Source organism: Anopheles stephensi, chromosome 2 (assembly GCF_013141755.1).
Source record: "Anopheles stephensi strain Indian chromosome 2, UCI_ANSTEP_V1.0, whole genome shotgun sequence".
Lineage (NCBI taxonomy): Eukaryota > Metazoa > Arthropoda > Insecta > Diptera > Culicidae > Anopheles > Anopheles stephensi.
Window position 1 is genome coordinate 13,790,600 of NC_050202.1, and position 26,181 is coordinate 13,816,780.

A 26,181-nucleotide genomic window follows, 5' to 3' on the forward strand; every position below is an offset into this window, starting at 1 on the left:
CACTCGAAACAAAAAAAAAACGCGCGTCCATATCACGCCGTAATTTATCAAGTAGCGCTTGCCTCGGTGGCGAAAGCAGCGTGCGGTACATTTCCTTAACGAATAAATCACACCGAGTGCTTGTCCAAGCGGTTGGCCGGCGCACTGGAACAGGACGCGACCGATCGAAGTGTAAAAAGAAATAGAATTTAATGACTTTTAAGTAACACCTTGCTGCCGTAACGCTTGCACACACTTCCCGAGTGTCCTCGAAGGGGACGCGCGTCCCGTGTTGGGCGACCGTGGACAATTCTGCCCGGACGAAGGATAGCAACAATCAGCCGGCCACAATGGTCACCGCCCGGCCACCAGCGGGCCATAAACCGATCACAACCAGACACGGTCGTCGATCGTTTTTCTTTCGAGAGTTGGTTTTTGTTTTGCCGGTTTTCCCGGAGTTTTATTTTTGCCTTGTGCTGCCTGTGACCCCCCGAGGGGATCGGATGCATAGAGCACACCGAAGTGTGCTTCCATCGACCATTGTCCAGTGCCATCGATTGCCGTCGATTGGCAATAGATAATTCTGACCCCGGGCGCTGGAACAATGGCGTCACCGCAAGGATGCCTTCCTTGCAAGACGGCCACGATGATGCTCCGGTAGTGAACAATGGGAGAAAGAAAAAAAAAAGGAAGAAAGGACAATCTAAAAGGCAACTTACGGCAAAACATACAAACACGGCTAGGGAGTTGGGCGATGGTTAAAAATGCAGCTTGCGACTGCAACTGCATCCTATTTGCTCTCTCACAGCGAGTGTCCTTAAGCACCGGTTACCGACTCGTTCCCTGTGTGTGTGTGGAATGGTCAGCAGAAGGAAGAAAAATGGACTATGCAGCTCGAAACCCGGAGCTCTGATTTATTGCGTTAAAAGGCAACCGAAAATCCTATTGTTTCTGCCAATCGGTTGCAGTTTACCGAGTATTACAAAAGCGCCAAAAGTCAGCCGAGCTGAGAAGCTGGGAGGAGCACCTACAATTCCTTGGACCAATGCGGAGCGCGTTGGTGTTCCTGGAAAACCGATGGCCGAAGAGGAAAAGATGCGTCCTCGGGATGGACCTTGGCCCGAGGTCCGCATTTGTTGAAGGGTGCAGAATTAAGGACAAATGAATGGAAAAATTATGGTCCATTTATTGGTTTTCGGGTGACGGTGAGTTGTGTGATCTACCCTCGAACTGCATCTTGACGACAATTGCGGGACTTTTACTCGGTGCGCTGTTGAGGATAGATCAGCTTCAAGGTGATCGTGAGGAGAAAATAATACTTTGCCCAAAAAGGGCCACTGAGGGAAATATTTTTATCTCGATTTTATTGATATGAAACTATAAAATCGGAGAGGTTCGATGTCCAATGCTGGAACATTGGACGCAAAAAGGTCCAGGCAGCGAGCCTGCTTGGATGCTCTTTTGTACCAGGGGATTTCTATCATTCCCATAGAAACGGTCCGAACGAGCGTCACCGTTCTGGTAGAATTGGACAAAGCCGTTCATGGTTCCGGCGCACGGTGACCAATTTTTAAAAATAGAATGTTGATATTGGCTTTTTATTGGAAAATAATCACATGCAGCGCATCAGTGGAAAAGGTAGACACAACATCTCAAAACTGCTGCTCCAACCCGGGTGGAGTTTTCTAATTCCGGTACGTTCGTCGGATTGAAGATGGAAGATGGGCCATTACTGGACGGCGAAAAGCGATGTAATCAGCATGGAATCAGTACCGAGAATTTCACCGTGATTACATGCTGCGTAAGCCGTAAAAGTGGACCACTTTCGAATTCCCGTCCAAACGGGAATGTCCTGGGCAGCAGCAGCGTTTGATTACTTTACGACCGTGTGGACGAAAGGCGACGAACGAATTAACCGATTGATGGGCGATTTTACAGCCGCGCGACGATAAACGAATTTACTACTTCCAGTGAACTTCGTCTTCAATTCAGTTCGAAAAAAAAACAAAAGAGACGGAGCCTATAGTTAGTGATCATCGATTGATCACGTACGGATCTCCTCGGCAACGCGAGGCAGTTTGGCTGGTGATGGATAGTTTTACTGCCCGATATTCGATACGCGGCGGGTTGTCCATCGACGGTGGATAATTGGGTGGAACCACGGTACGTTCATAACCTCGTTTCGACATTTTTCGGATAGGCGCGCTGCTGGTACTTAAAATTTTCTGATCAAAAATCAAATAACTGATTGCGTGGTTGGGGATGCCCGGTTGGATGGAGTTTATTGCCTCTGGTGTGATTTGATGTTTTAGTGCGTGAATTATCGAGTTGATTTCGTGTGGGGATGTTAATTCACAATCAAACACACGGTAGTATCAGGTTGTTGGTGTTGAGCATTATGTTACTCAAATAAACTTCATCGCTTTGCGGGTTTTCAGATTAATAGATTGTATCAAATATTAGTTTAAGCGGGCAGATCTCAATGTAGACCATGTTTTATTGCTGTTACACATTCTAAGCACAATTCAATCGTACATCAAGGTTACAAGAAATCAACTGTAAATCATAGTATCAACGCGGGACTCTCGAGCTTTCGAAGGACTCCAAAGGGCAGCTGCCTGTAAGCGGGTTCTGAGGTCCTGAACATCTTCCTGTAAGCTGGTTCCGGAGTCCTTAGAGACTACTCCAAAACCAGCTTACAGGAAGATGTCCAGGACCTCAAAACCAGTGCCGGAAAACTCTATAAGGCATTTCGTGTAATATCTTCGCTTGACCTTTGTCTCTGGACCCAACCAAAAACTTGGACGTATAAGAGATCTCCAGCTTTCATTCTCTTTAAGACTTGCAAGCAGCTTGATCCGCCACTATCTTCCGGCATATATTCGTTGAAGAGTTATAAATCCTTTTGATTTTAAATATCTCCTACATTTGCAATGTTTCGTCTGATACCTAAAAACAACCAACTGCTGGACAAATGTCCTGACGAGTGTCTTCAGCCCTCCAAGGGAATAGCGTTATTAGTGAATCTAATTTATTTCTTATTTAGCGCTTCTGAATCAATCCCGTGAATAACTCAGATTTCATGAATGAGAAATGTTCTTCTCCAAGAAGAGATATTCGTAATGATTTCGTAGAATTTTGCAAACCAAATCAGACAACTCTTCACTATACAATCAATCCCATCATTTGCGAAAATATTACGGGTTATTAAAATCCCATCATCGTCACTCCGCAACGCAATACATCACGATCGTGTGTTTGCTAGGAACTGCACTCCCGAAACACACTATCAAACACTAATAAATGCGTCCAAAGAGGACCGTGTCGTCCCTCACCCCAGAAATACCTGCGTAATTATAATGCTTTCTTCCGAAAACCGACCAAAAATTTGCCGGAAAAGATGAAAGCGATCCTGCAGATCCAAGCGATTAAAAACGGAGCCTGGTCTTGAAGCGCCCCAACCATCTCGTCGTGCCCATCCTTAATCCGTCTCATTGCTTTCCCACTGGTACGGTAGGAAACCCTGTGCTCTCGAAAGATAAATACCTCTGCCCGGGTGCGCATAATCCCTAACCCGGTAATTATCACCCATCGATACACCCCGATAGGAGACTCGGCTCGGGGTCGTAAAGATTTTGGCGCCTGGCACAGTCGGTTAGAGGACACCCTACCCAGCTGAACCGGTTGTACGCACTTCTTTGAGCGATCTTTGATTGGTCCCCGGAGCTGCTGGATGGTTCGAACACAAGACAATCCCGGGCCTTTCTTTCCGCCTCATAACGTCCGTAGCGGCCCGTTAATGGTTAAATGGTCATTTCCGCTTCGTTCTCGGGCGGGTAAGTAACGACACGACTTGAGCGGAAAGTCTTGACCGCCACTGTCTGGGTGAGGGGGATTTGTTTTTTTTTGGGTTACGAGAGAAGAAGGAAGAAAAATGGTGGCAGCAAAGACAATCCACGCACGGTGAAACGCCTCCCGGGTCCGATGGACCAGAACCTGCGAAGGCTTGAAACAAATGGGATATAATTTCATACCCGATTATTAAGTCCAGGTGAGCTCCGGGTTTTCGGGTCTGTTTCGGTCATGGGAAGCTATGGGTCGACTTGCCGGGCTGACTAATAGCGCGGTGATCGTTGGTTTGCGGGGTCGAAAAAGATCTACGACCGGCCAGAGCCCGGTGTGGCAGAAGCAAATTTGACAACACCTTGTAGTACAGTGTGGCGGTCACAGTAGCCGATTTGTGGCTGATCGGTTCCTTTCATAATTTTAAGTAAGTGAAGTAGAGAGACGGGGCGGTCCGGTGGCCGAGGCGACAGCGGCGCCGGTCTTCACACGGCAGGGCCGGGGTTCAAATCCCATCCAGACCGCCTCCCCGTACGAAAGGCTGACTACTTTTCTACGGGTAAAATTAAGTCACAGAAAGCCAGAAATGGCAGGCCGAGACCTCTCGAGGTTGTAGTGCCACAGAAGAAGAAGAAGAAGTAGAGAGACCCTTTAACAAGTTCATTTTCTACATATAGAGTAAACTGAAAAAGTTTTTTTTAATAAAAACGTTAAATGGTTCCTGAATGAATTTGAATGTTTTTTAAAACAATTTTTCTATTTTATTTATGAATGATTTATTGCATTTTTTGTGTTCATGTTTGTGATACATATTTTGTGATACGTTTTTATATAGTTTCCATTCATTTAATATCATTTTATTACTTAGAATATGATGTTTCATTTGTGATTTTAATGGTTTCAATATTATATGTTGTTTTCTTGGTTTTTAAACGGTTATTGATTTTCAAATTTTATGCTTTTATTTTTATTTTTTAACTTTAACAAACTTCCCTATATTATTCACTAAAAGTTTTATTTTTTCCGAATAATATACCAACCAAAAACAAAAATCCGTTGTGAATAATTCCTTCGGCGAACGTCGTCTCCCACACTGTAGGGCAATCGTTTACCTTATTTCGCTCTAAAACGCCACCGCTCCTGCGACGGAGCACTCCTACCGGTTCGTCATTATCCGTTTTCCTTCTTTTTTTGCCAGATTACCGCAAATCATCCTAGACACGGGGCAAAACAGATCAACGTGGAAAGGAACGGGCAGGTTTGCCGAGCAGCGGCGGAATGAAATAACCCCGAGACAGATCCGTTTCGAGGCAGCTCGAGAGCTCGAGAGTCCAGTTTCACGCCTTCTTTGGCGATTTGGCGGCCCTGCGGCGTAACCTTCCCCTTGTCAGTGCCACGGCGTATCTCGTCTCCTAATTAATGGCATAGAGACCCGTAGAGAATGTGAATGGAAATGAGGAAAATTGGACTGGAATTCGATTTTAATTGAAAGCATTCGAATCGAATCTCGAGTTCCGATTCTTCGCTTTTTCTTGCTCTCATCGCTCTCATCGCTCGCCGTTTGCTAAACGTTCTTTCAAGCGCGGGCGTAGCCCCTTTTGCCCGTGATCCATTCATCGCTCGAATACGTAACGTATCTTCAAGGGGTTTTTGATTCTTTTTTCCCTCGATTCTTACTGAAAAACAGTGCTTCACCGTGTAGAATCACAAATGAAACTAAACGAGCACTGGAACCCACTGCCCCAAGGAAGGTGGTTGAGTCGGTTGTAAAACTCGATGAGGCATCGTAACAAGCGATGGCTACCCTTTTTCACTACCTTCTTCGGCCTTTTCTGGTCGGCAATTCCACGCCGGGTGAACCTGGGTATGACTAATTATCAATGGGAATATTCCTGATTGAAGAGCCCGAATGTGTGCCGGACGGGCGTCATACAGTTCCGCTCCGGTGCAGGTTTTCGGGCAGGTGCTCACTGCCTGAAATGATTAATTAACTCCCCATTTGCGCTGCGTACGCACGCAGGTTAAAAAGTTGTGCCTCCTTTGCTACGCTCAAGAAGCCTCCCGCAGATTTTGCAATTCGGAGTCGACGGTTTTCGGGCGTAGAATGGAGCGCAATCCATCAATAAGAACCGAACCCAGAAAGCCTTTCTTCCTACGAGATGGATGCAATGGGGATGCGGACGTCGAAGTGCGATCAATTTCGATCCGTTTGTGATGATCGATCGATCGGGAGCATTGCTTTTTCTTGGGCGTGTGTGTGTGTTTGCTTTCTGCTGCTGGCCTGACCGTGGAGTTACGCTGATCGTAAATTATTCCTATCCCGGCCATCCGTTTCTGCCGTGCTCTCGAGCGTGCTTCGGATCGTGGAATTTCTCGAGCGCATCCCGGGACATTCCGGGTGCTTTCGTGCACGATGAGAAAACGCATGGGGCGCATCGAATTTGACCGTCGACTACTGCACTGCTACTGCAATCCGGACCGTGTGGGAACGATGTGGGTCCCCCCCCCGGTTCTGGTTGTATTAGATGCGCGCGGATTCTTTCCTCATTCCAGACGTTTGATGGGGCTAAGCTAAGCTATTAATAGGAATTATGGTGAGAATGGGATGCGATGGGAGTTGATACGGTTTCTAGGTTTGGGAGTGGAGTATGTAGGTTAGGTTTCGGTGACTGACGACAGCAGATCTTGCTGGTAACAATGGGGTGGGCAGTGTAAGCTAATCCCTATCGGTTTCCAAACAGGTGCTGGCGTGTGAGTTGCGGGTTGTTTTTCTTAATGTCGTTTAGTCACTGAACTGTTGTGTGTTCTCTGTCTTGCTTGAATAGGGATATCTTTGTGAGCTGGAATCTGAGGATTGAAAACTGATTAGTTTGATATTAGTTGATTAGTTGAAAGAAATTTAGTAATGATCAATGTTTTGTTTAGATGAATCTAATAACTGAAGATATGGAGTTGGTCCAATGGTTAGGACCATTATGGCAGGACTATGTGAACCCTTCTGGACCGTTTTCCCGTACACAGGTCGCTCGATCTTCTGAGGGTATACCTAAGTCAAGTGATCCAGAAATGGTAGACCAAGAAATACTGTATGGCATATACTGGCAAGTCTTAAACGGGTAAAACTAAGTGATTGAAGGTAGTAATAGCTGGCCAGGATCTCTTGAAATTGTGGAGATCAAAAAAACTTTAAGGACATATGTTGTTGAGGTATCTCGTAGATATACTTTGACTGGCAAGCTTGTGATATCACTGCTGGACTGTTTGAAGAATACTCTACACAGGGAATTGTGTGGATAGGGATAGGGAAATTGTGCTATCCTGATTGTTGTTTTTTGCTTGCTTTTTAACGATCCAAATCCACTACTTGGAAGAATTTAGAAGTGTTGTCTAGTTCCAGAAAAAAACAGACTCTTGCCCGAGAAACAGTCTAACGCCATCAAATCAATAGACTCGGCAACAGAATCACATTTTCAACACAACGAGCACTCAAGACCTGACCTGACCAGATGATATCAAAACTCTGACAAATTGTCCACAGCAAAGGAATTGTATCTTCAGGAAAGCAGAACATAGTTTTCTGACATACTATGAACTGCAATGCACGACTTTAATGCAAAGATTTTTATTGCACGCTGCTGTCCAAAAAATACTAGAAATATACTTCAAATAAGCCTCAGAACCAGTTGCAACAAAAATGAGGAGCAGGTTCGTTTGAAGGAGTTAATTCTAAACAACTAACACCGCCAAATCGTTCCCTTCGTGAGGGAAACCTGAAGAGACCGGTGTAATTCAAACCAAAAAGGCAGACCAAGATAATCGGACGTATCAGCAAACGGAGCAGTGCTTGCAGCTGCTTCGGGAACTGTAATTTAGAAGTAATTATTTTATTATAAGTCCGTTTCTCATCGTTAGCATTCGCCCCAGCACGCCCCGAAGTTCCCTTGGTTGAGTTCCCTTGGAAGAAAAAGGCACCGGGCTAATTCTAATTCCACCGGTCCACCTTTAGCTGGTCGCTTCCCAGATCTTGATCGCTTGGTTGTGTTTTATTCTACCCCAGGATTGGATTCACCGTAGCACAGTGCGGTGGTTCTGAGTCCGATTGCCAACCGAGCTCCAGATCGTAAACACATAAACCTTGACTGCGAGAGCGCTCTTTTGTGACTCGAAATCGTGCATCGATTCAATTTCCACTCACGATTGAAGTCGCGCCCGAGCATGCCTATCATCACGGACGTGGTATGATACATTTAAAGCCTACCATAAATTTCCAATTCATCCGCGGCGTTCGGGTGCTCTAAAATTAATACCTCTCTACCCATGCCTTGCCTCGCGGGAGCCCGGGTTTTCTGGGATGCGGTTTTGGGCGCGTTGATGGAATAAGGTAGAGGTGTTTGCCCCTTCGGTCGGTCGGTGGATTCAAATGGGACGGAAAATGAAAACGAACCGGCCAGTACGCTCGCAAGACACTGGCGTACTGGGCACACGCCAGGGGACATTCGGCTAGAGTACGGTGCGGCCTTCTTCGTGCCAGTTTCACGTCGTGATTCAACCTGGATTGTTGCTTGACTTCTGAAAAATCTGTTTTCCTTGTTTTGGATCGTGCTTTTCGGTGACGTGATCGGGAAATACAAAACGAAAGGAAAGCAAAACAAACTGCAGACCAGCTGAAAGTGTGTAATAATAAATAAGGAAGAACACAATCCACTCGCCCATTTGTCTTTTCGGTCGAGATGCACTTTTGTCTTTGGCCGATGCAGTTTTGCCTTTCCTTTTCTCTCTGCTTTGCCCTTGTTTGTGACGTTTGCTAGCTCGAAGACAATCGCCTCGAACAGACGCAATGCCGGTGCCCGGCAACGGCTTTTCGGCTTACTGCTTGCCGATGGGGTGAGAAGAATGGCACGCATTAGGGCGCTTTGCTTTTTGTCTTTTGCCGTAGTTGCTGCTGCTGCTTCCTAAATGTCTAGAAATGACGTCGTGATTGTGTGTATTCGGAATTCTTTTCAAATTTACATTCCAACAGCATCCGTTGCATCACCGTACCGTGCCGTGACTGTGGACTGGCGCTGAGCGTTGCTCTAATGATCTAAGACGATCCGCCGGCCGGAGAAACTTACGGGATTCTACGCTCCGTAGAAGGGAACCGCCTGCCATGCTTTAGAAATCGATATCGAAACACCTGGGAAGGAAGGGTTCACGGTAGGGGTTTTCGGGCGTCCATTGAATGTTGTGCATTATTTGGCCGCTTGACTGACGATAAGCTAGGGAAGAGAAATGTAGCGCAACGATAATGCATTCCTTGATGTAGTTAATCTTTTTTTCAAATAGTTTGTTAAACAGTGTTTGGGGTTTTCTTTTGGTTTTTGTATTAATTAAGCTGCATTTTTGTCAATGTATTGTGATAGATAGTTTCAGAATTGTAGGGGGACAGTCTGCCATGTCAAATCCAGTCTTCTTATTCTTCTTTGTAGCTCTACAACTCCAAAAGGTTTCGTCGTACTATAGCTGAATAATCAGTCTTGAACACCGCCTCAGCTACCAGAACGATCCAAACAACAATACAAATTCTGCCTTGCTTAAATGAGAATGATAGCTTAAAAGAGGAATACATATATGGGATCAATTTATTTATAAGAAAAAGATTATTAAAAAGGGTTGAAAAGTATGTTAAATTGCTATTTACAGAGTTACATATAATACTTATAACAAGAAGTTTAGAGCAATACTAAATGAAAGGAGTAGTGTACCTAATAAAATTACTTATTTATCAGGCGCTGCTATCCCTTCCTAATCACGGCCTGCAGCATAAGTCCTCGAAATCACTTGCCTTGAAGGTCAATACCTTGTCCATTCTGGTGAACAAATCAACACCATCTTTGCATCTCAGTTTGGACCAACCACGCCTCCTCAGTTAATATGGCTGCCCTCAAAAGGTTTAACAGGCTAGGTCGTCCGGTGTTCTTCTCATGACATGACGATAGCGATTGGTTTTTTGAGTAGAATAGCTTCTTCTAGCTCGGCCCGCTGGTGAGGCGACCACATTGCCGGTCTTCATTCAGCAGGAGCGGCGTTTCAAATCTCATCCAGACCGTTCCACTCGTAGTGAGGACTGACTATCCAACTATGAGTGGTATCATTAAGTCTAGCAAGTTAGAAATGTCAGGTATGACCTAAGAGGTCGTTAGGCCTAGGCGACAGAAAGGAAGAGAGCTTCTTGAAAGGTGCGATCACACCCATCTTTAAAAAACCCTTGTGTTTTCGCTGTTAATTATCATGCTTGGCATTGGCATATGCTAGTGGTGCCACCATCAAGTTGGATTTCGTTTCGTTGATCTCCATCACGAAGTCTTTAACCACCTGCTCGATCCTTGTGTAGCCTGCTTGGTAAGCATCAGCTACATAGTGGATTAGTCCTCAAACCAATGGAGTGTTAGTCTTTAGTGCGTTCCAATCTCTGGATTGATATAGAAGTTTGTCCATGAAGATTCTATGTCCTTGTTTTGGATGGACCGCCAGAGTTTAGAGAGGACAGAAAAGCATATCTCCCAGGAGCAGAGCACATTGGTGGTATTAAAGGAACCTAAGGGTGTGCTGACCTTTAACAATCTATCAAAATTAATAAAAAATATATTTTAACAGGCTAACTGCATTCTTACTTTAACTATACCAATGGGCGAACTAATTATTCGAGTGTTTAATTGTATTTTGACAATCATAATTTTTTTTGCCTCTCAACTCACTTGTCCAAACCGACTCGGCTCGACTCGAAACAGTAAAACACGAAACACAATTTGTTAAGCAATTTATTTCCCACATTGCTCTTCAACAAACAACTCCAATTGCAATTTTCCCTCTCTCTATTTCCTTATTTCCTGAAACACGCAGCAGCAGCACGAAACACGCAAAATGCCTTTTCCTCTGTTAGTGACGTTTTCTATTTTACGTTACTGTGGCAAACTCCTGGCATCTTGGAGCATGCATCCACAGGAAAAATGTTTTTCTGTACAATTTCAGATTGTTGCCTTAGCATTGTGGCCACACTTTGGCCTCCGTGCCTAACGCTCTCGGTGGTAAGTGTACAACATGAGGTGGCAAACTGGCGAACTGTTGTTGCTGTTCGGTGGTCGCCAAAAACATCTCGCCTGGCCGAGTACTGGCGCTACAAGCGTCCGCCGGGAATGCGTTGGATGGGCTGAATCGCATTCGCTCTGAGTACGATTGCAACGTCGAGCTCCATTCTTCATTTTCCAAAGATTGGACCTGCCGAGAACGCTCGGGGTTGGAAGCTGTGCTTCAGTTGGAATGGAAAATGCAGACCAATCTCCAGGACTTTCCTCGAGTCCTCGAGCAGAGGGAAATATTATTTTATGCAAAACACTGACAGACGGCATGTTTCGTTAGTGAAATTTACTGGAAATGAGTAAACCGTTTCGACTTCGGGTTAAAACATGCAGGGCTTCGTTAGGAGGTTCTGGAAAAATGAAAGGGGAAAATCGTGGAAAAGCTAACACTACAGCTTCTTGTGGCTGAAATCACATGGAAGAAGGTTTGATCTTGCGGTGATTGGAGAAGTGAGAAAGTTTGGTCCTATGTTTTGATAGTTGGCGAGTTTGTCTGGGCCAAGCAAGACGCTGATAAACTATGGGATTCAGAATGGTTAGAACTAGCCTTGTTCATGTTGAGCTTTCTTTATGACCAATAAAAGTAAATTAATTTTAAAATAATGATGAACGATGATATTTACTGACATCTGTCAAATGGTTAATGACAGTTAGTGACATAGAGTTGAATTTGAACTATAACATAACAGTTAATTGCCAAAAACCGTTGAAGATATTTTGAGCATGTCTAATTCTCTTCTAGTCCTTGTAACTAAATTTGTTTCTTAAAAAGCTCCAAAATAGCTGTGTGCTATGTTAAACCCCATCACGCAACTTGCATGTTCTCACCACAAAACTGCATACTTAATCACCCGTTCCTCCCATCTAGGGCGGAAACATGCAACTATTCGAACATTCGCACGTTCGGCCATCTTTTTGTAATTACAGAAAGTTCAGTTAAATATTAATCATGGTGCTCCCCCGAGCGGTCGGACCATAGGCACACTCGGGTCACCGTTCGGTGTCGATCGGTGCCGTTGTGTCTCGTTTTGTCGTAAAGTTTGATTATTTATCACTCCCAACTGGACTGGCCGAAAAAGGGCGCCAGCCGCAACGGCCCAAAAAGCTATGTGACCTCTTCCGCACGCACGCTGATCGGAAGAAGAAGTGCTGAAGAGTCAGTGTTTGTGGTGCCGGGCCGGTCGAATCTGGCCTGGTTCTTCCGGCTGTGGCTTTACCCGTTACCAATCTTTGACCGGTCGTTACGAACCGTTTCGGAGCACAGCCGAGCCGCAGAGCAAAACGGTTGCGGACAACCGGAGCAACCGAGCCGCATCATCAGATTTATGAAATTTTAATAAAACACCCGTAAGACCGAGTGCTATAAATAATAATTAAAATTTATATCCACACCATATTGTTTCAGCAGTTTGATGGTGGCATTCGGTGGGTGACAAAGCCTAGCCTTTCTGTGGTAGGAAGAAAACTTCTGATGCAGTAGGGGATGCAGAACTTGAGTACTAGAGCTGGGCAAGCGGAAGGAAGCTGCAACATCTCTAAGGAAGCGAGTGGGCTTCAAGACAAACTTCAAATTAGAAGGAGTGTGGCAGTAGGAGACGGCTCTTGGTTCTTGCAGTGGTGGGTCAAAATATTTGGAGGCCCCGAGCGGAAAGGCAGTTGAGGTGATGTTAGAGGGAAACAACAGGATTTTCTTCACCGATGAGGCCCCGAGTCGCCGCTCCTTCCGCTCTTATGTTGATCCGCCAATGGACTCTTGCTTTGGCAGATTTGCATTTGATCTAAATACAAGTTTCAACCAACTTCAACCGGTAATGAGAGACCATAAAAATATTATTAAAGTTTTAATAAAAGTATTTTTTGTGTTTCTAAGCTGTTTCATTGATATAACTAATATTGATATATTTATAGTTCGACGGCTTGGCGCCGTATTGACAACACCGCGTGTGTTGACGATTACAAGTTCAAATGATAATACTAATTTTTGGTCCGGGTTTTGTTATTTCAATTTTTATTTAATATAAAAATAACGATAACGGTTAAATATTTTTCATAAATTTATTTAAGTACAACTCAACAACTTATCTTCATGCCATGATCATTGGAGGAAATAAAAATAGCTATCTGATTCATGCCTCTATTTTAGATTAGTTGAGTTTAATATCAAATTCAGCCGGTCCGGTAGCAGCTAGTCCAGCCGAGTCCAGAAAGCCAGTATTAGGAGGCCAAGACATGGGGACAAGACTGGGGAAGAGTTAGCAAGTCTTCATGATTCGTAATATCAGACAATACGGAGACCTGTTGAAGTCTTTCCAGGATTGAGTTGGGATCAGATGTCCTCAAGTGGAATAATGTCCTAAGTTAGGACCGCGATCGCTATCAACATCAAAAAGGATAATGTATTCTCTGGAGGACTGGATAACATTTACTCCAAAAATAAAATTTAACATAATTTTTATAGGTAATATATGAAGTAAGAATATTTTTTTAAACTATACTTTGAGGCAAATTAAGTCTCTTGGACTTAGACTTTGGGTCTCTAAGCCGAATCAAAGTTGGAGTCCTCTGCCATGTCGTATCTACCGACTGGGCCATAGTCTAAGGCCAAGTGGAGATATTATACGAGACCTCTTATGGAGTTCGTGGCTCTAAAATTGGTCTTGGAGACTCCCAGGACCTCACAACATTTTGCATCGTTTATTTTTTGGGAGACTTTGGGTTTCTGAGACCTCATTCGACTCTTTACAACCTAGTTAGTTAGCTTATACGAAGATTCGTTCCAGCTTCTTGTTGATCTTTGAAACCCCTTTATAGTGGAATAGCTTGACTTTATTCATTAGTTTTTTGTTGATAAACTTTTAGATTCGAAATGAAAAAAAATATCAAAGCTTTTCATTTTATTAGCAACATAGATTCGAACGGTAATATTAGCGAAACACGCTGGATGAAGTACTGTCGCAACACGTTCAAATTTATGAGACTCGCTTTCAATAACTATAACAGTGCAGTTGTTGATTTTTTCTACTAATTAATATTCAATTTTGCATTGTTTAAAGCTTTCCACATCCTAAGCTGAGCGTATTGAACGCTTATCTCGCCGTAAATCATACCGACTCTCGCTCGGCCGCTCGGTGCAATAACTATAATGATATAAAATAACGACCGGCGTTCCAGGGCATCGGGTCCGCATCGGTCCATTAATATAAATTATTTTTTCATTTGTCAAAACCTGCGCTAGTGGGGCGTGCTGCTGGCGGTGGTGTTGCCATCGTTAGCGAGATGAGTCCACCATAATGCGTAATAGAATTTTCCCACCCGGCCAGCAAACGGTTTCGTGCATACGCGAAAAGCTCGTTGTTGTCCAGATTGTGGTGCAGTCCGTGGTGGGAAAATATTATTAAAGGAAGCCCCCCCCGAAAAAAAAGACACAGAATCTGCAAAATAATACAATCATAACTGTTTTGAGTGGGGCAAAACAGAAAGATTTTCCACACCATGAAGTACACAAACAAATTGGAAAACTTTTACATCGACCCCACTCACACTGCCTCCAGAAGCATCGTCAGTGCGTGTTCCTGTGTCCTGCGCGATATTACGATCCGACCGTTGTCCTTTCACACCACCGTCCCTCAGACATTGCAACTTGCAGCGCCATGACCGGCCCAAATATGGTCCTGATTTTCACCGTTAGTAGGAGAAAACGCAGCATAAACTTTAAAGATAACTTCATTTGCGTTGGGTTAGCAACAAATTTTCTCAATATTTTTTTCCACCCTATTCACCCAAAATTCACTTCCCGGTGCGCGGGTGTTTGTAGGCGGGATTTGTGGTGGGTTTGGTTTCGCGAGATGATTTATGGCTTACGCTTTGGCTGAATATTCCTAATGAATGTAATTCGTCGGCAGAACGGCTGGACGAAGACAGCGAACGCGTACATCTGTGTCCTCGAGTCAGGCGAATCTGAGCGAATGCAAGAGCTTTTAACGACCCCGATGCTATCTGTTAAATGGAAAAACTACTCATAATTAAGTATGTTAGATTGGGGGGGAGTTTGGAATTGGGTGGAACATATTTTGAAGCTGTTTTTTTGGTTTGTAATGCATTTGAAGCTGGAAATTGTATTCCTTGTTGGGTGAAATCAGCTCAGAAAGTTAACGTAATAAGTGTTGAGATAAGAGTGCAGCCGAATGCCCTGAAAAATGCATTTTTTTTCTGGTTAAATGCTTCAGAATTAAAGGATGTCATAGTAGTTAGTTAATTAATTTATTTATTTATTTATTATTTATTTTATTTATTAAATTTTCATTATAGCTGTTTTGCAACGAATTATTTAATACTTGTAATATATTTCTAAGCCATTAAAATAATCACAACATTCAAAAAAGTAAAGTGTAGGAATAAAGTGAAACCTAATATTAAAAAAAAATTAATCGATTTTAACGAAACTTGCTTTGCCTGGTGCACTATTAGTTGGCAGCTGTGCTTCAAAGATATTCAATTACCGCTTGGAAAAAACATATCTTCATCTCAAGCCCCAAAAAACGTCACTCCTGTGCAACGTCACATGCACTGTCATACGCCAACTTTCCACCAGGGCCGAGCTCGAACGTCATAATGCAAATATTATGTAAATTTTTAAATTTCCCTTCGCAACGAGCAAGCACCGACCGTGGAACCGGTAAGCGAAAGAGTTTTCCATCAAGAGGCCAAACCCGGCACCGAGCTCGGTCTTGAGTGACAGAATGGTTTCCCGCGATGGAGATGATGTGAGTTGTGTTTTTTTTTGTGCTTCCGTTTTTCGCAATAACTAATTTTCGCACCAACGAAAACCTACCCCATGGCTGCCCCAGGAAAATGGGCTGAAAGACAAGCAAACTTATGTCACCCAGCACAACGGGGGAAAGCGCAAGGCCGTTTGTGCGGCGGTGTGGAAAATTGAGAAGCATTTAAAAACTGATGCCGTACTCCGTTCCGTGTTACCGAACCTCCCGGTTGGGATGATTGTTTTGCACCCGTTTCTGGCGGTACCTTATTTCTTGTTCTTTGCTGGTTGTTACATTCACTTCTGTACGGTGTGTGTGTGAAGCGACGATTCGTTTGCTGATGAAATTGAAAAATGAAAAGTAAAGTTTTGCTCATTGTTTCACGGGTTGGGGAAAGAATTTTCGCAAGCTTTTGTGCACGGGCACCGGTTCTGGTGAAAAGTCTTGCTCACAGTGCTGCCGGGAGGAAGGGGAAAGCGGGCAGAAGAGCAAAAACTTCCTTTACTCGTTGGAACCGTACACGCGGGTACTTCAGGAGCTGTTTGATTTCGCGAAAAAATTTGCTCCCTCCAGATTCCATTGCACGTTTTCCATGCCTTATTGCTGTGAATTAAATTCACTCTGCACGGCAACAGAAAATGCGAAAATTCACTCCACTGATGGGTTGAAGGATTTTTTTTTTTGCTTTCCCCGTTTTTCCGGTCTCATTTCTACTCTAGTCTACTTTCTTTCTTTTGCGAAGGCCAGGCGAGGCGCTTTCCATTTGGTTGGCCAGCTCTGCCTTTTGTATTGTTTTCGTGCTTTCTTTTTGTCTTTCACTGTCTAGGCGCTTTCCATCAACCAATCATGGAAAACAACCTTTCTACAAGTGTATTTGCCACCTTTCGGTTGTGCTGTTGCTGTCTGTTTTTTTGCACGTTCAACAGTGATGGGCAAAATTATGTTTTGGTCGACATCGATGCCAGATAGCTCCGAATTTGCCGAAGTCGATAGTAGGTGCGGAATCTGTAACGGAGACCAGCATCTATTCCGGAGTATAAGTTGTTTATCAGTAAAAATTGCAATCGTAATTTAAACTATTCGAACTTCCAAGCCCTGGCTCCCCTGACTCTATCCTATGTATCCTATTTTCAAGTTTCAGTCTTTATTTCCAATCGGAAGATGTGAAGAGCTAATCTATTGCTATAGGTACAGTGACATACTATAGGAGAAACTCACATTATTTGGTAAAGGTGTAAAGATAAGGTTATGCTGCCGATTTTCATCTAAAGGACTTAGTTGTTCAGGTGAAATTTGCCTACTTTGTGAAAAAGGTTTAATATTTAAATAGATGCTCAGTTACCTTCCAAATTAAATATGGCCAAAAAATTTTGGTCAATAAAATAATTTAGTTCTTCTTAACAATTTTGACTTAAGATTGTGCTAGCACTGTAGCGTAGTAGTTTTTATTATTTTTCAACTATTTTTATTTTATTCATATGGGTTAATTTTTTAGAATAAAAAAGGAACTAGAACAGATAACTGTTCTCCAAAACGAGTGTCATGGCTGCTTGGGTAGTTGGATTAAAGTTTGCTATATTTTCCTCCCATTCTATATCTTTTAAGTGATATGTTAGAATGCAAGTGTCAACGTCTTTATTTATTTAGAATGCAAGAGATAACTTCTATCTATATATTTCAAGTCAATTTATCTGAGGCAAAGTCGAATACGGTACTTGAGTCCAAATTGGTGGAGAGGAATCGAAATCAAACACAGTTCCGAAATCAGTTCCGGAATCTTTGTCGGAACCAGGTGGTTCCGATTCCGATCGCCCATCACTAACATCCAGTCGGAAGGGAAAATTTGCTTGCAGCTACAAACCGAACACGAACGTTATGCGCATTAAACTTACTAATTTCATTACGTCTCTAAAAATACTGGTTTTTCCAAGCAGTTGTTATTACTGGTCCTCGTTTTCCCGGTCCATACGATAATAACACCAACCTCGAAGGTAGGCCCGAAAGAAAGGCTCCGAATCAACAGGAATAAATCGTAGCGGATGGACAGAACCACCGGTAAAAAAATGCGACAAGCCCGCGTTTTTTAATGCTCCACCCAGCTCGCACACTCCTAAAAGTATTCCAAAGGGAGGGTTGGAAGGAAAAGCCCTCCTAAAAGCCACCACCACCAGGGAGCAATCTACGAACGGTTTTTGTGCCCGTCATAAAAGTGTACCAGTACCAGTACCACCATTCGGGCGGTTGGTAAATGGGCAAATGATTCAGCCGTTGCGAAAAATGATAAGCCACATTATCCGGTGCTCAGCTGGTGGAAATTTTTACAGCACACTCATTGCCCGTCCCATTTGGTGCTACCGAGGGGGAGGAAAAAGTATGACAAAATAATTATGCAAAGTCTGGAATAGTGTTGCAAGAACGCATATACAGACAGCTGACACACACAAAAGCGAAAATGAAAGTGAATTTAAGCAGACAATGTACCTTTAAGCCTTGACGGGTTTAATTGGATTCATTTTCCGAAGGGAGAAATTGTGCTTTCATCGGTAGGGAAGCGACAGACTCTGTTGAGTGTTGTAATGGCGAACAAATCAGAAGCTTTTTCCTTCTGATCTTTAACAACGCATTGGGCTGTGGGTGTAAATTAGCTAGTGTACAAAAAGGCGGACAATCGTTGAAGACATGGTCTAGAGATAATTAGAGTGAGAACAACAGTTCCACTGGTTTACACTTTAGATAATTTAAAAGATGGATTTTTTTGTTATAATTTAACCAAACTATAACAGAAAGCACGTTGCGCCATGTGGTTCTGGAAGGGTAGCTCGCTTCTGTTATGCTTACCGATTGACCGTTCCGGGCTCTGTTTTATGTTCCTGTACCTTTTCCAAGGTCTGGTTGCACTTGAGTCAGTGCAGCCGGAATCGCATGTGTGACCGCCAGCCAGCAAAGTCGTTAATTCTTTTCTCATCCCATATTTTATGCCCTTTTGGGATGTTTTTGCGCTCTCGAGGGTGGAAAACTATGGTCCGTTCTTCCTTATGCCCGTGCTATGCTTCCGGTTGGCGTGGTAGAGTTTGTCGTTTTGATCTGTTTATAAATTATTTAAATTTAAGCTGTTAAAAAGGAGTTTTAAATATCGTTTATTTTATAAGTAAAAAATTAACTAAAGTCCTGATGAACTTAAAGCATAAGCCACCGTATCGCGCTCACTTTAAGTGTTGTGCATAGCAAATGAGAAAATAATTACCAGCACGTGTGCGACAGTGGAGGGGCTCGTCCACAGACGACCTTCCGGAGCCGAAGTTTGCCAGACTTTACAGTCCATTCAGGATCTCGGCGTTGTAGTGTTGGTAGTGCTCTTTTGCTAGAGTTTGTTTCCTTCCTTATTTGATCTTTACAAATTGCTGTCAGTAAGTCTTTGTCGCACACACACACTAGGCAGCTTCAACTTCATTGACGCCATCAAACACCCGAGCGAGAGAGTTGGTAAAATCGGGGACTAAAGAAAGCGGACGCTGCTGCCTCATGAATGTTGCATGAAATCTCTGCCGAATTCATCATCGTTTTTGGCACAAGAGGCACCCGCAAAAGGCACCCGAATTCAGCACGGTTATCGATGAGCCACTGACCACCGGGTATGCTCGGCGAGTAATGAACTAACGCCAGACGGGCCGAAAGCGACGTCTGACTCGTTGGAGGAGTTTTAATCTTGACGGTATCATGTTTCGCCAGACGCAACGTGTGCCGTCTGCCCGGGCACGATCGGCGACAAATGAGCGATGGGTGAGGAAAACCCTGGAGCGCCTAGCGTGTCTAGACACGGGACGAGACTAACGGCTTCAAAGGACCACACAACAGTGGCCGATTATTCTTAGTGACTTTGCGCAGGACGTTGCATTCTTATGGACGTGCTGTACAATAACCCTTTCGGGGGATGAAAGAAGAAGTCGCTTGGTCGCTGTCTAAAATTTTGAAGTGAAGTTGAAGTATAAAACCTCTGATTAAACCCTCGTCAATATTGATTGGCAAATGCTCAGGAGCGGATTATAGCGTAATAAACCATCCATTACATTTAATAAATGCTTTGTGCTACGTTCTAATTAAGGATGGCTTTTCGCTGGCCTGACACCAACCTTCCGGCCCTCTAGCGAGATCACACAAAAACAAGCAAACAACTGATGCGTAATTGAAACTGCATCCAATTTTCCAAGGGGATTTTATCTATTAAACACACAAAGCAACCAGGTGACAAATTGTGAAGCAACTCGTTACCTTCCTTCTTCCCCAGGCAACAGGCGAAAGACGATCCCTGTTGGTCATCATTACAGCTAAGCCGTGCGATTGGTAGCCAAAACTTGGGAGCCCGAAAAGGTTATAATCTCTTCCTCCACACCGTAAGCCGGTACGGAAGCTGCAAAATTGTTTGCGGTCGGTGTAAGCCGAGCAAGTTGTTTCACCTGTTTGCATGCAGAAGTTGCAGAAGGTTGCCAGTGCGGGATGTAACCACACACCGAAGACAGCCGTTGGACAGCTGGTTCTCAAATGGAAGGTGGTTTTTTGGATGCTTTGAAAGAGGCATGACGTACATGATGTAATTGCCCTTGAACTTGTAGTTTTTGTTTATTTTGGTGTAAGTTCGAAATGTGCAGGCATGTTCCGAAAGGTCGTTAGGCCAAGAGTAATGCAAGTAAATATTATGCATTATATGATTATAAATTCGATAGACAAAGACTTTTCTTGCCTTATTAAGAAAGTTTGCGTGGACGGATGTTTGGTTGGTATGTAAGGAAGAACAATGAAGGAGCTTGCTGGAATGACGATCCCTGTAGCGACGATTTCATCAACTTGAAGCGAATTAAACTCGCCAGCCTGCGGTGGACTGTTCATGTCATGTGAATGGCACCAGCCAACCCTCGATAGCTGGATCGTTTTAGGCCGTCCTCTACACGGAAAAAGGATTTGTGGAAGGCGAGGCGATAATGACGCCGGTCTTCACACAGCAGGGCCGGGGTTCAAATCCCATCCAGACCGTCTCCCCGTACGTAGAGCTGCCTACTTTGCTACGGGTAAAATCAAGTCACCGAAAGCCAGAAATGGTGGGGCGAGACCTCTCGAGGCTGTAGGGCCAAAGCAGAAGAACAAGAAGAAGAAGACATTATTCATACATATTTATAATATTTTTAACAACCATTACATTGTATTTATAAACTGTTTGGAATACCATTTTCCTTAAGACTTCTCCAAACAAAAGGTTTCAAAATTCCTAACGCCTTGATTGCACTGTGTTACCCAAAAAACAACCATAAACAGCAATTTGTCACACCGTGCCGTTGTAACAAAAACCGTGCCCCTTCAACATAAAATTTGATGCACAAAGACGCGAAACTAAACACCACACAAAACAACCTCCTACCATGCACTTGTTTGAATCTGATTCCTGCCGAAAGTCCCACTGCATCCCGAGAAACGACAGTTTTATTTCACACGCAATGGCAGAAAGGACAGGACATGAAGGACGGACGTACGAAAAAAAAAATCCCCCGGACACGATCATCCAGCGTCATCGTTTTCTCATTTCTTACCGAGCAAGGACATTTCCCATTTAGCAAGAATAATGAAATATTATCCTTGTTGTGTGTGTCTGTGTGTACGCACTTTGGCACACCAGCACGAGATGGTGTCCGTTCGGTTGTCCGAGACGGTGTCAAATTCCCACCGTTCTCAGCGGCCAAGGGCAAGGCAATCGCCGGTTCAGCCCACACTATCGGACGGTCCGGCTAATGATGTTGCTTCATGTTGGTCGTTTCGAGCGGTGGACAATTTTCGGTCAATCCGAAACAGCTATTAGCTCTATTTTCTGTCCGCTTCATCCTATTATTTTTATCCATTTTATTTCCACCGATAAAACCGTTCCCATGTTCCGGAGAAAAGGATCTTCACAGTCTGTTGGTCCAGAGGTTTTTTGTTTTTTCCTTCTATTGGCCAGTTTATTTTGTCACCAGAGAAGATGTCCAAGTGCAATGTTTGTAATCTCCCGGTCAGTGTCTGGGAACTTGGTACAGGTTGTTCATTGTGCGGGATCAAAGCATGTGAAAATATATCTGTATGTCCGCATGTCTTGAAGCAGTGTTGGAAGAAGAATTAACAGAGCAAAATCTTCCGTTTTCCTCATTGCCAACATCACATACCCAAGAGAGTTTTACAATTTGAGATGAAAAGAGAAGAAAAAAAATGCATGCGTCCACAAGAAGTTAAAGTCTTGTACAACGTTTGGGACCGTACCGTGTCCTCGCAGTGATGCGTACGAAGTAGAATCGGCAGAAAAGAGAAATTCTTCCAACCGAAGTGCACGTGCATCTTCTCGAGCTGCAGAAATGCAAGTGTTCCAGTCAGTGCTTCTATGCTGGAGATGGTCCCAACAGAGAGAGAGAGGGAGAGAAATAGAGGGACTGAGAGAGAAGTACCGTAGAACGATCGTGTAGAGTAAGTGAAAGGTTTATGGACAACAGACCCGATCTTCTATCCTCGGCTCCTTTTATTTATCTCAACGCAGCATAAATCTTGTCCCAATAATGATGTCGGACGGGAAAAGAAACGACGACCCTGACGAAGCTGGTGGTGAGTGATAGCAAAAAAAAAAAGGCGGAAATCCCACGATCTGTGAGGGGGAAAGCGGACTACCAAACCCCGAGGAGATGGAACACGGAAAGAACTAGAAGGAACCGATTAAAATCTTCTGGGAGTGGAAGGAAAAAAAAGGACACCTCTGGCAACTCTGCAGGGTAGCGGCATGAACTTGACCCCGTCGTTGGACCAACTTTTTTTTTCGGAACGCATCAACCCGACTCCCAGTAACGCAAAAGTTTTGATGTTTGTTTCGTCTGTGCTGGTTTTTATTTTTATTTTCGAAAGCAATTTAATGAACTCGTTTGCGCTTTAGTTCGCAATTGCTGCGGTACCCAGCACTTGTTCTACCATCCCGTGTCTGCTGACTGTGAGCGGCTACCGAAGAAACTCGCTTCCTTGCGTTCGCGCCACGTTTCTCGTCGTGCCGTTTGTCCTCAACCGTGGAGATGTAAGCTCCAGCAGGATCCGTCGTGTTGATAATCCGAACTTCATGTTCCTTTGATTACCTTGGGCTTGCCAGTTGCACCGAACTGAGCTGTGTCCAACTTCGCTTGGGTCCCATCGCTACTCCCCGGTGGTCGTTTGAGATGTGTTTTGTTAACCCCCGTCGTATCATACGATCGCTTACAGATCGGACACAGGCATAGGCGTCTCGTAGATGTGGTGCTGGAACTGTGGTGGACACGGTGGCTTCTGTTGGTACATCTGCTGGTAGTTGCAGGTGTAGATGTTAAAGTTCGGCTGATGGTACTCGATCTCCGGGAAGGACTTCACAAACTCCAGATCCTTTTCCTCCTTCAGCGAGTTGCGCTTGTTGTGGAAGTTTGGCCCCAGCACGTCGATCAACCGATGGCGTAACCGGTAAGCGACCAGGATGAACGTTGTCAGCGATGCAGCCGAAGCCACCAGCACCACACCGACAACCGCACGGTCCTTCGATTGCCGTTGGTGACAGCCCAACATCTCCGTGCTGATTTCACGCAATGTTTCACCGGCGAACCGATCCGGGTACTGGCAGATCACACGGCTCTGTTCCGTTTCGATGGGTTTCTCACGCAGCAGATCCTTCATCCAGCGCATGTGACAGTTGCAGACGAGCGGATTGCCAGAGATGTCAAAGTTTCGCAGCTGCTTCCACGGCAGCAGTTCCTCGCGGAACGTCCGGAACGCGTTGTCGCGCAGAATGACGTTCTCGATGTGGGGCAAACCGGAGAATGCACCTTCGTCCAGCTCCGCCAGCATACGGTTCGAAGCGATCACGATCGTGTCCAGGTTGGTGTTGGAGGCGAACGCACCCGATTGGATTCGCTGCAGGTTGAGCGCACCGGAGATGGACACTTTGCGCAGGTTGGAAAGACCGAAGAAGGCACCCTCGGGAATCACTTCGAAATCGTTCTGGCCGATGGACAGCTCCTCCAGCCGGGTGAGAATGCTCAGCGCCACGGTCGGTACCTTCAGCAGGTGGTTATCGGACACGTCCAGGGATCGTACGTTCTCCAGACCACGAAATGTGTCGATCGTAAGGTTCACCAGCATCGAACCGCGCACATCCAGCCGTCTCAAGTGCTGCATACCCTCGAACGAGCCGGGCTGGATCTGGTTCAGCGTGTTCAGGCCAAGGTACAGCTCGGCCAGCAAACGCAACGGTCTGAACGAAAGTGTCGGAATCACGTTGATCGCATTATCATCCAGGTGGAGTATGCGCAGATGCGTCAACCCTTCGAACGCGTCCGGATGCAGTGAGGCGATCTGGTTCTCGCCCAAGTTCAACTCCTCCAGCTTGGGCAACGCACGGAACAGCCCTTTCGTCACTTCCTCAATAAAGTTCCCGCGCAGATTAAGCACACGCAGCTCGTCCATACCGGCGAACGTTTTGTTTCCGATCGAGGAGATCTTGTTGTTGTTCAGGTGCAACTGCAACAGTCGCTTCTGGTACATGAAGATGCTCTTCGGAATACCCAGCAGATGGTTGTAGCTGAGGTCGAGCATGGTTAGATCGCTGTAGAACTGAATCGATGAATCTATTGCCTTGATACGATTAAACTTGATCACTAGCCGCTCGATCGCGGGATTCAGCGCGATCGGAAGCACGTCCAGTTCGCCCTCACCACAGGTCACGTGCAGTTTCACATCGTCACACACACACCGGCTTGGGCAGTAGGCAGCCGCACCCTCGGTGGATGGCGCCAAAACATTCGCCAACGCCACAAGCATCACAACACTCGTCGTCACAGACACCATGTTCAAGCTCAAGTTCTTTCACAATGCTCCAAAGTCACCGAAGAAGAAAACGATCCTCACCAGAAGGTACGCTGTGTACTGGTTGGAAGTGATCGCAAAACTGTCGCTCAGTTATGCTGGATGTCCCTTTTTATGCTCAAGGGCCAGAGACACTCAAACCTGAAGACTGATCATGATGGGAGATCTTCTCCCGATCTCAACTCTCTTTTTCGCTGAGCCGATGCACTCATGCTCTTATTGAGATGGAGTCTCTCGCAGCATAAAATGAGTTACTATAGATTCTCACTCGCTCTCTCTCTCCCGTGCTATGTGAAGAAACGATCAGCAAAAGAATTGAGAAGAAATGAGGATCGTATAGATTTGTATGCGAGACATGCGCTCGGATACGGTGCATTTGCTTCGTTTCTTGTGTGTTCTGTCTCGTGTTGGGAATGGTGTTCTAAGCCGCTCGAAACATTGTACGCCGCGGACAAGAAACGAATGGTAGAAAAAGGAATGAGGTAGAAAAACAGCTTCATCTTGCCGTTTAGAACATTTTGGGTTGGTCCGGGAAGCATAATTCAACGATTTATAATCATCTTGCGAGAAATGCACCTGCAGCCAGTGTGATCCTGCCGGTCTCGTCTGATGCACTGGATCGCCAGCAATCCCCGTGGTGCAATAGAGCTGTGGCACGAAATTACGATGATGACATTGTAGGAATTGGAAGCGTTGTCTTTTAATTTAAAATTCTAACACAAAAACAACGCATCATCTAGCCGGCGATCCGTTTTGGCGATTCTTGACGTGTAGAAGCGATTTTTCAACCCGGGGATGGCGGGAACCGAGCAGTCAACGATACCGGAAGACCAATGCCCAAGGCACCAAGAATCACCGACCAGCCCGACATTTCATCCAGCTAAACGTTCTGCCGAGCTGTTCATTGAGTTGTGTTTTGATTGGAATGAATAATTCATACGAAAATCCAGTCCATCGGTGCCCGCTCCCGAACAGAAGGAGCATCCGGGGAGGAAGGATTGCTCCGTACCGTACGAACTAGCCACTTGATCCTTTAGAATGGACTTGTTTTTACGTCCCGTTCCATTCGCCACTCTACCAGTCTCGAGTGTTTTCTGCTCCATTGCACAGGGTGTCTTTGGGTTGAAGGGCGATGACTGACACACCGGCAACAGCAACTTTAGGATGGCGTGTGGAGATGAGATGCAGTCCGGGTCTAGGGTTTTTGTTTCCCCCGCCCCCCCCCCCTCGGCAGGCTGGGAGAATTAAAATTGACTTTTGAGCAGACCATCAGAGAGTATCATTGTTTTGATTTTATGCTCGTCTAACGATTGCCCGAATGCGTCGCCCTTCTAGGTGGTATCATACAGCTTCATCCGTCCGCAACGATGTGAAGACACCCAGGATTCTACCGTGACGGTGTCAGAGCTTCTTAAAGTACGCCAGCGCTGATCAGTGCTGTCAGATAGATGGGGGATTGGGTGTTTCACACTTTAAATCAACTCAAGCACGCGGGCTGGTGTGGTTGGTTTTGGCCGTTTCTTTCATGAGCACGAGCACGAATGTTTAGGTTTGTGTTCACGCCACCAGACCTAGGCGCGTTGGTTGATAATTGAAGT

The 26,181-nt window shown here is 44.9% G+C and overlaps 1 protein-coding gene across 1 annotated transcript; it reads right to left on the minus strand.

Moving 5' to 3' along the window:
• Window positions 1-22,560: 22,560 nt before the first annotated feature.
• On the minus strand, window positions 22,561-24,682 carry LOC118504135 (chondroadherin-like). The gene has a single exon (XM_036038223.1). The coding sequence runs from the start codon at window positions 24,563-24,565 to the stop codon at window positions 22,949-22,951; it is 1,617 nt and encodes a 538-aa protein (XP_035894116.1). The 5' UTR covers window positions 24,566-24,682; the 3' UTR covers window positions 22,561-22,948.
• Window positions 24,683-26,181: the final 1,499 nt, after the last annotated feature.

Excerpts from the sequence above, each read along its gene's own strand:
- LOC118504135 (XM_036038223.1), bottom strand. The coding sequence starts at position 24,565 with ATGGTGTCTGTGACGACGAGTGTTGTGATGCTTGTGGCGTTGGCGAAT.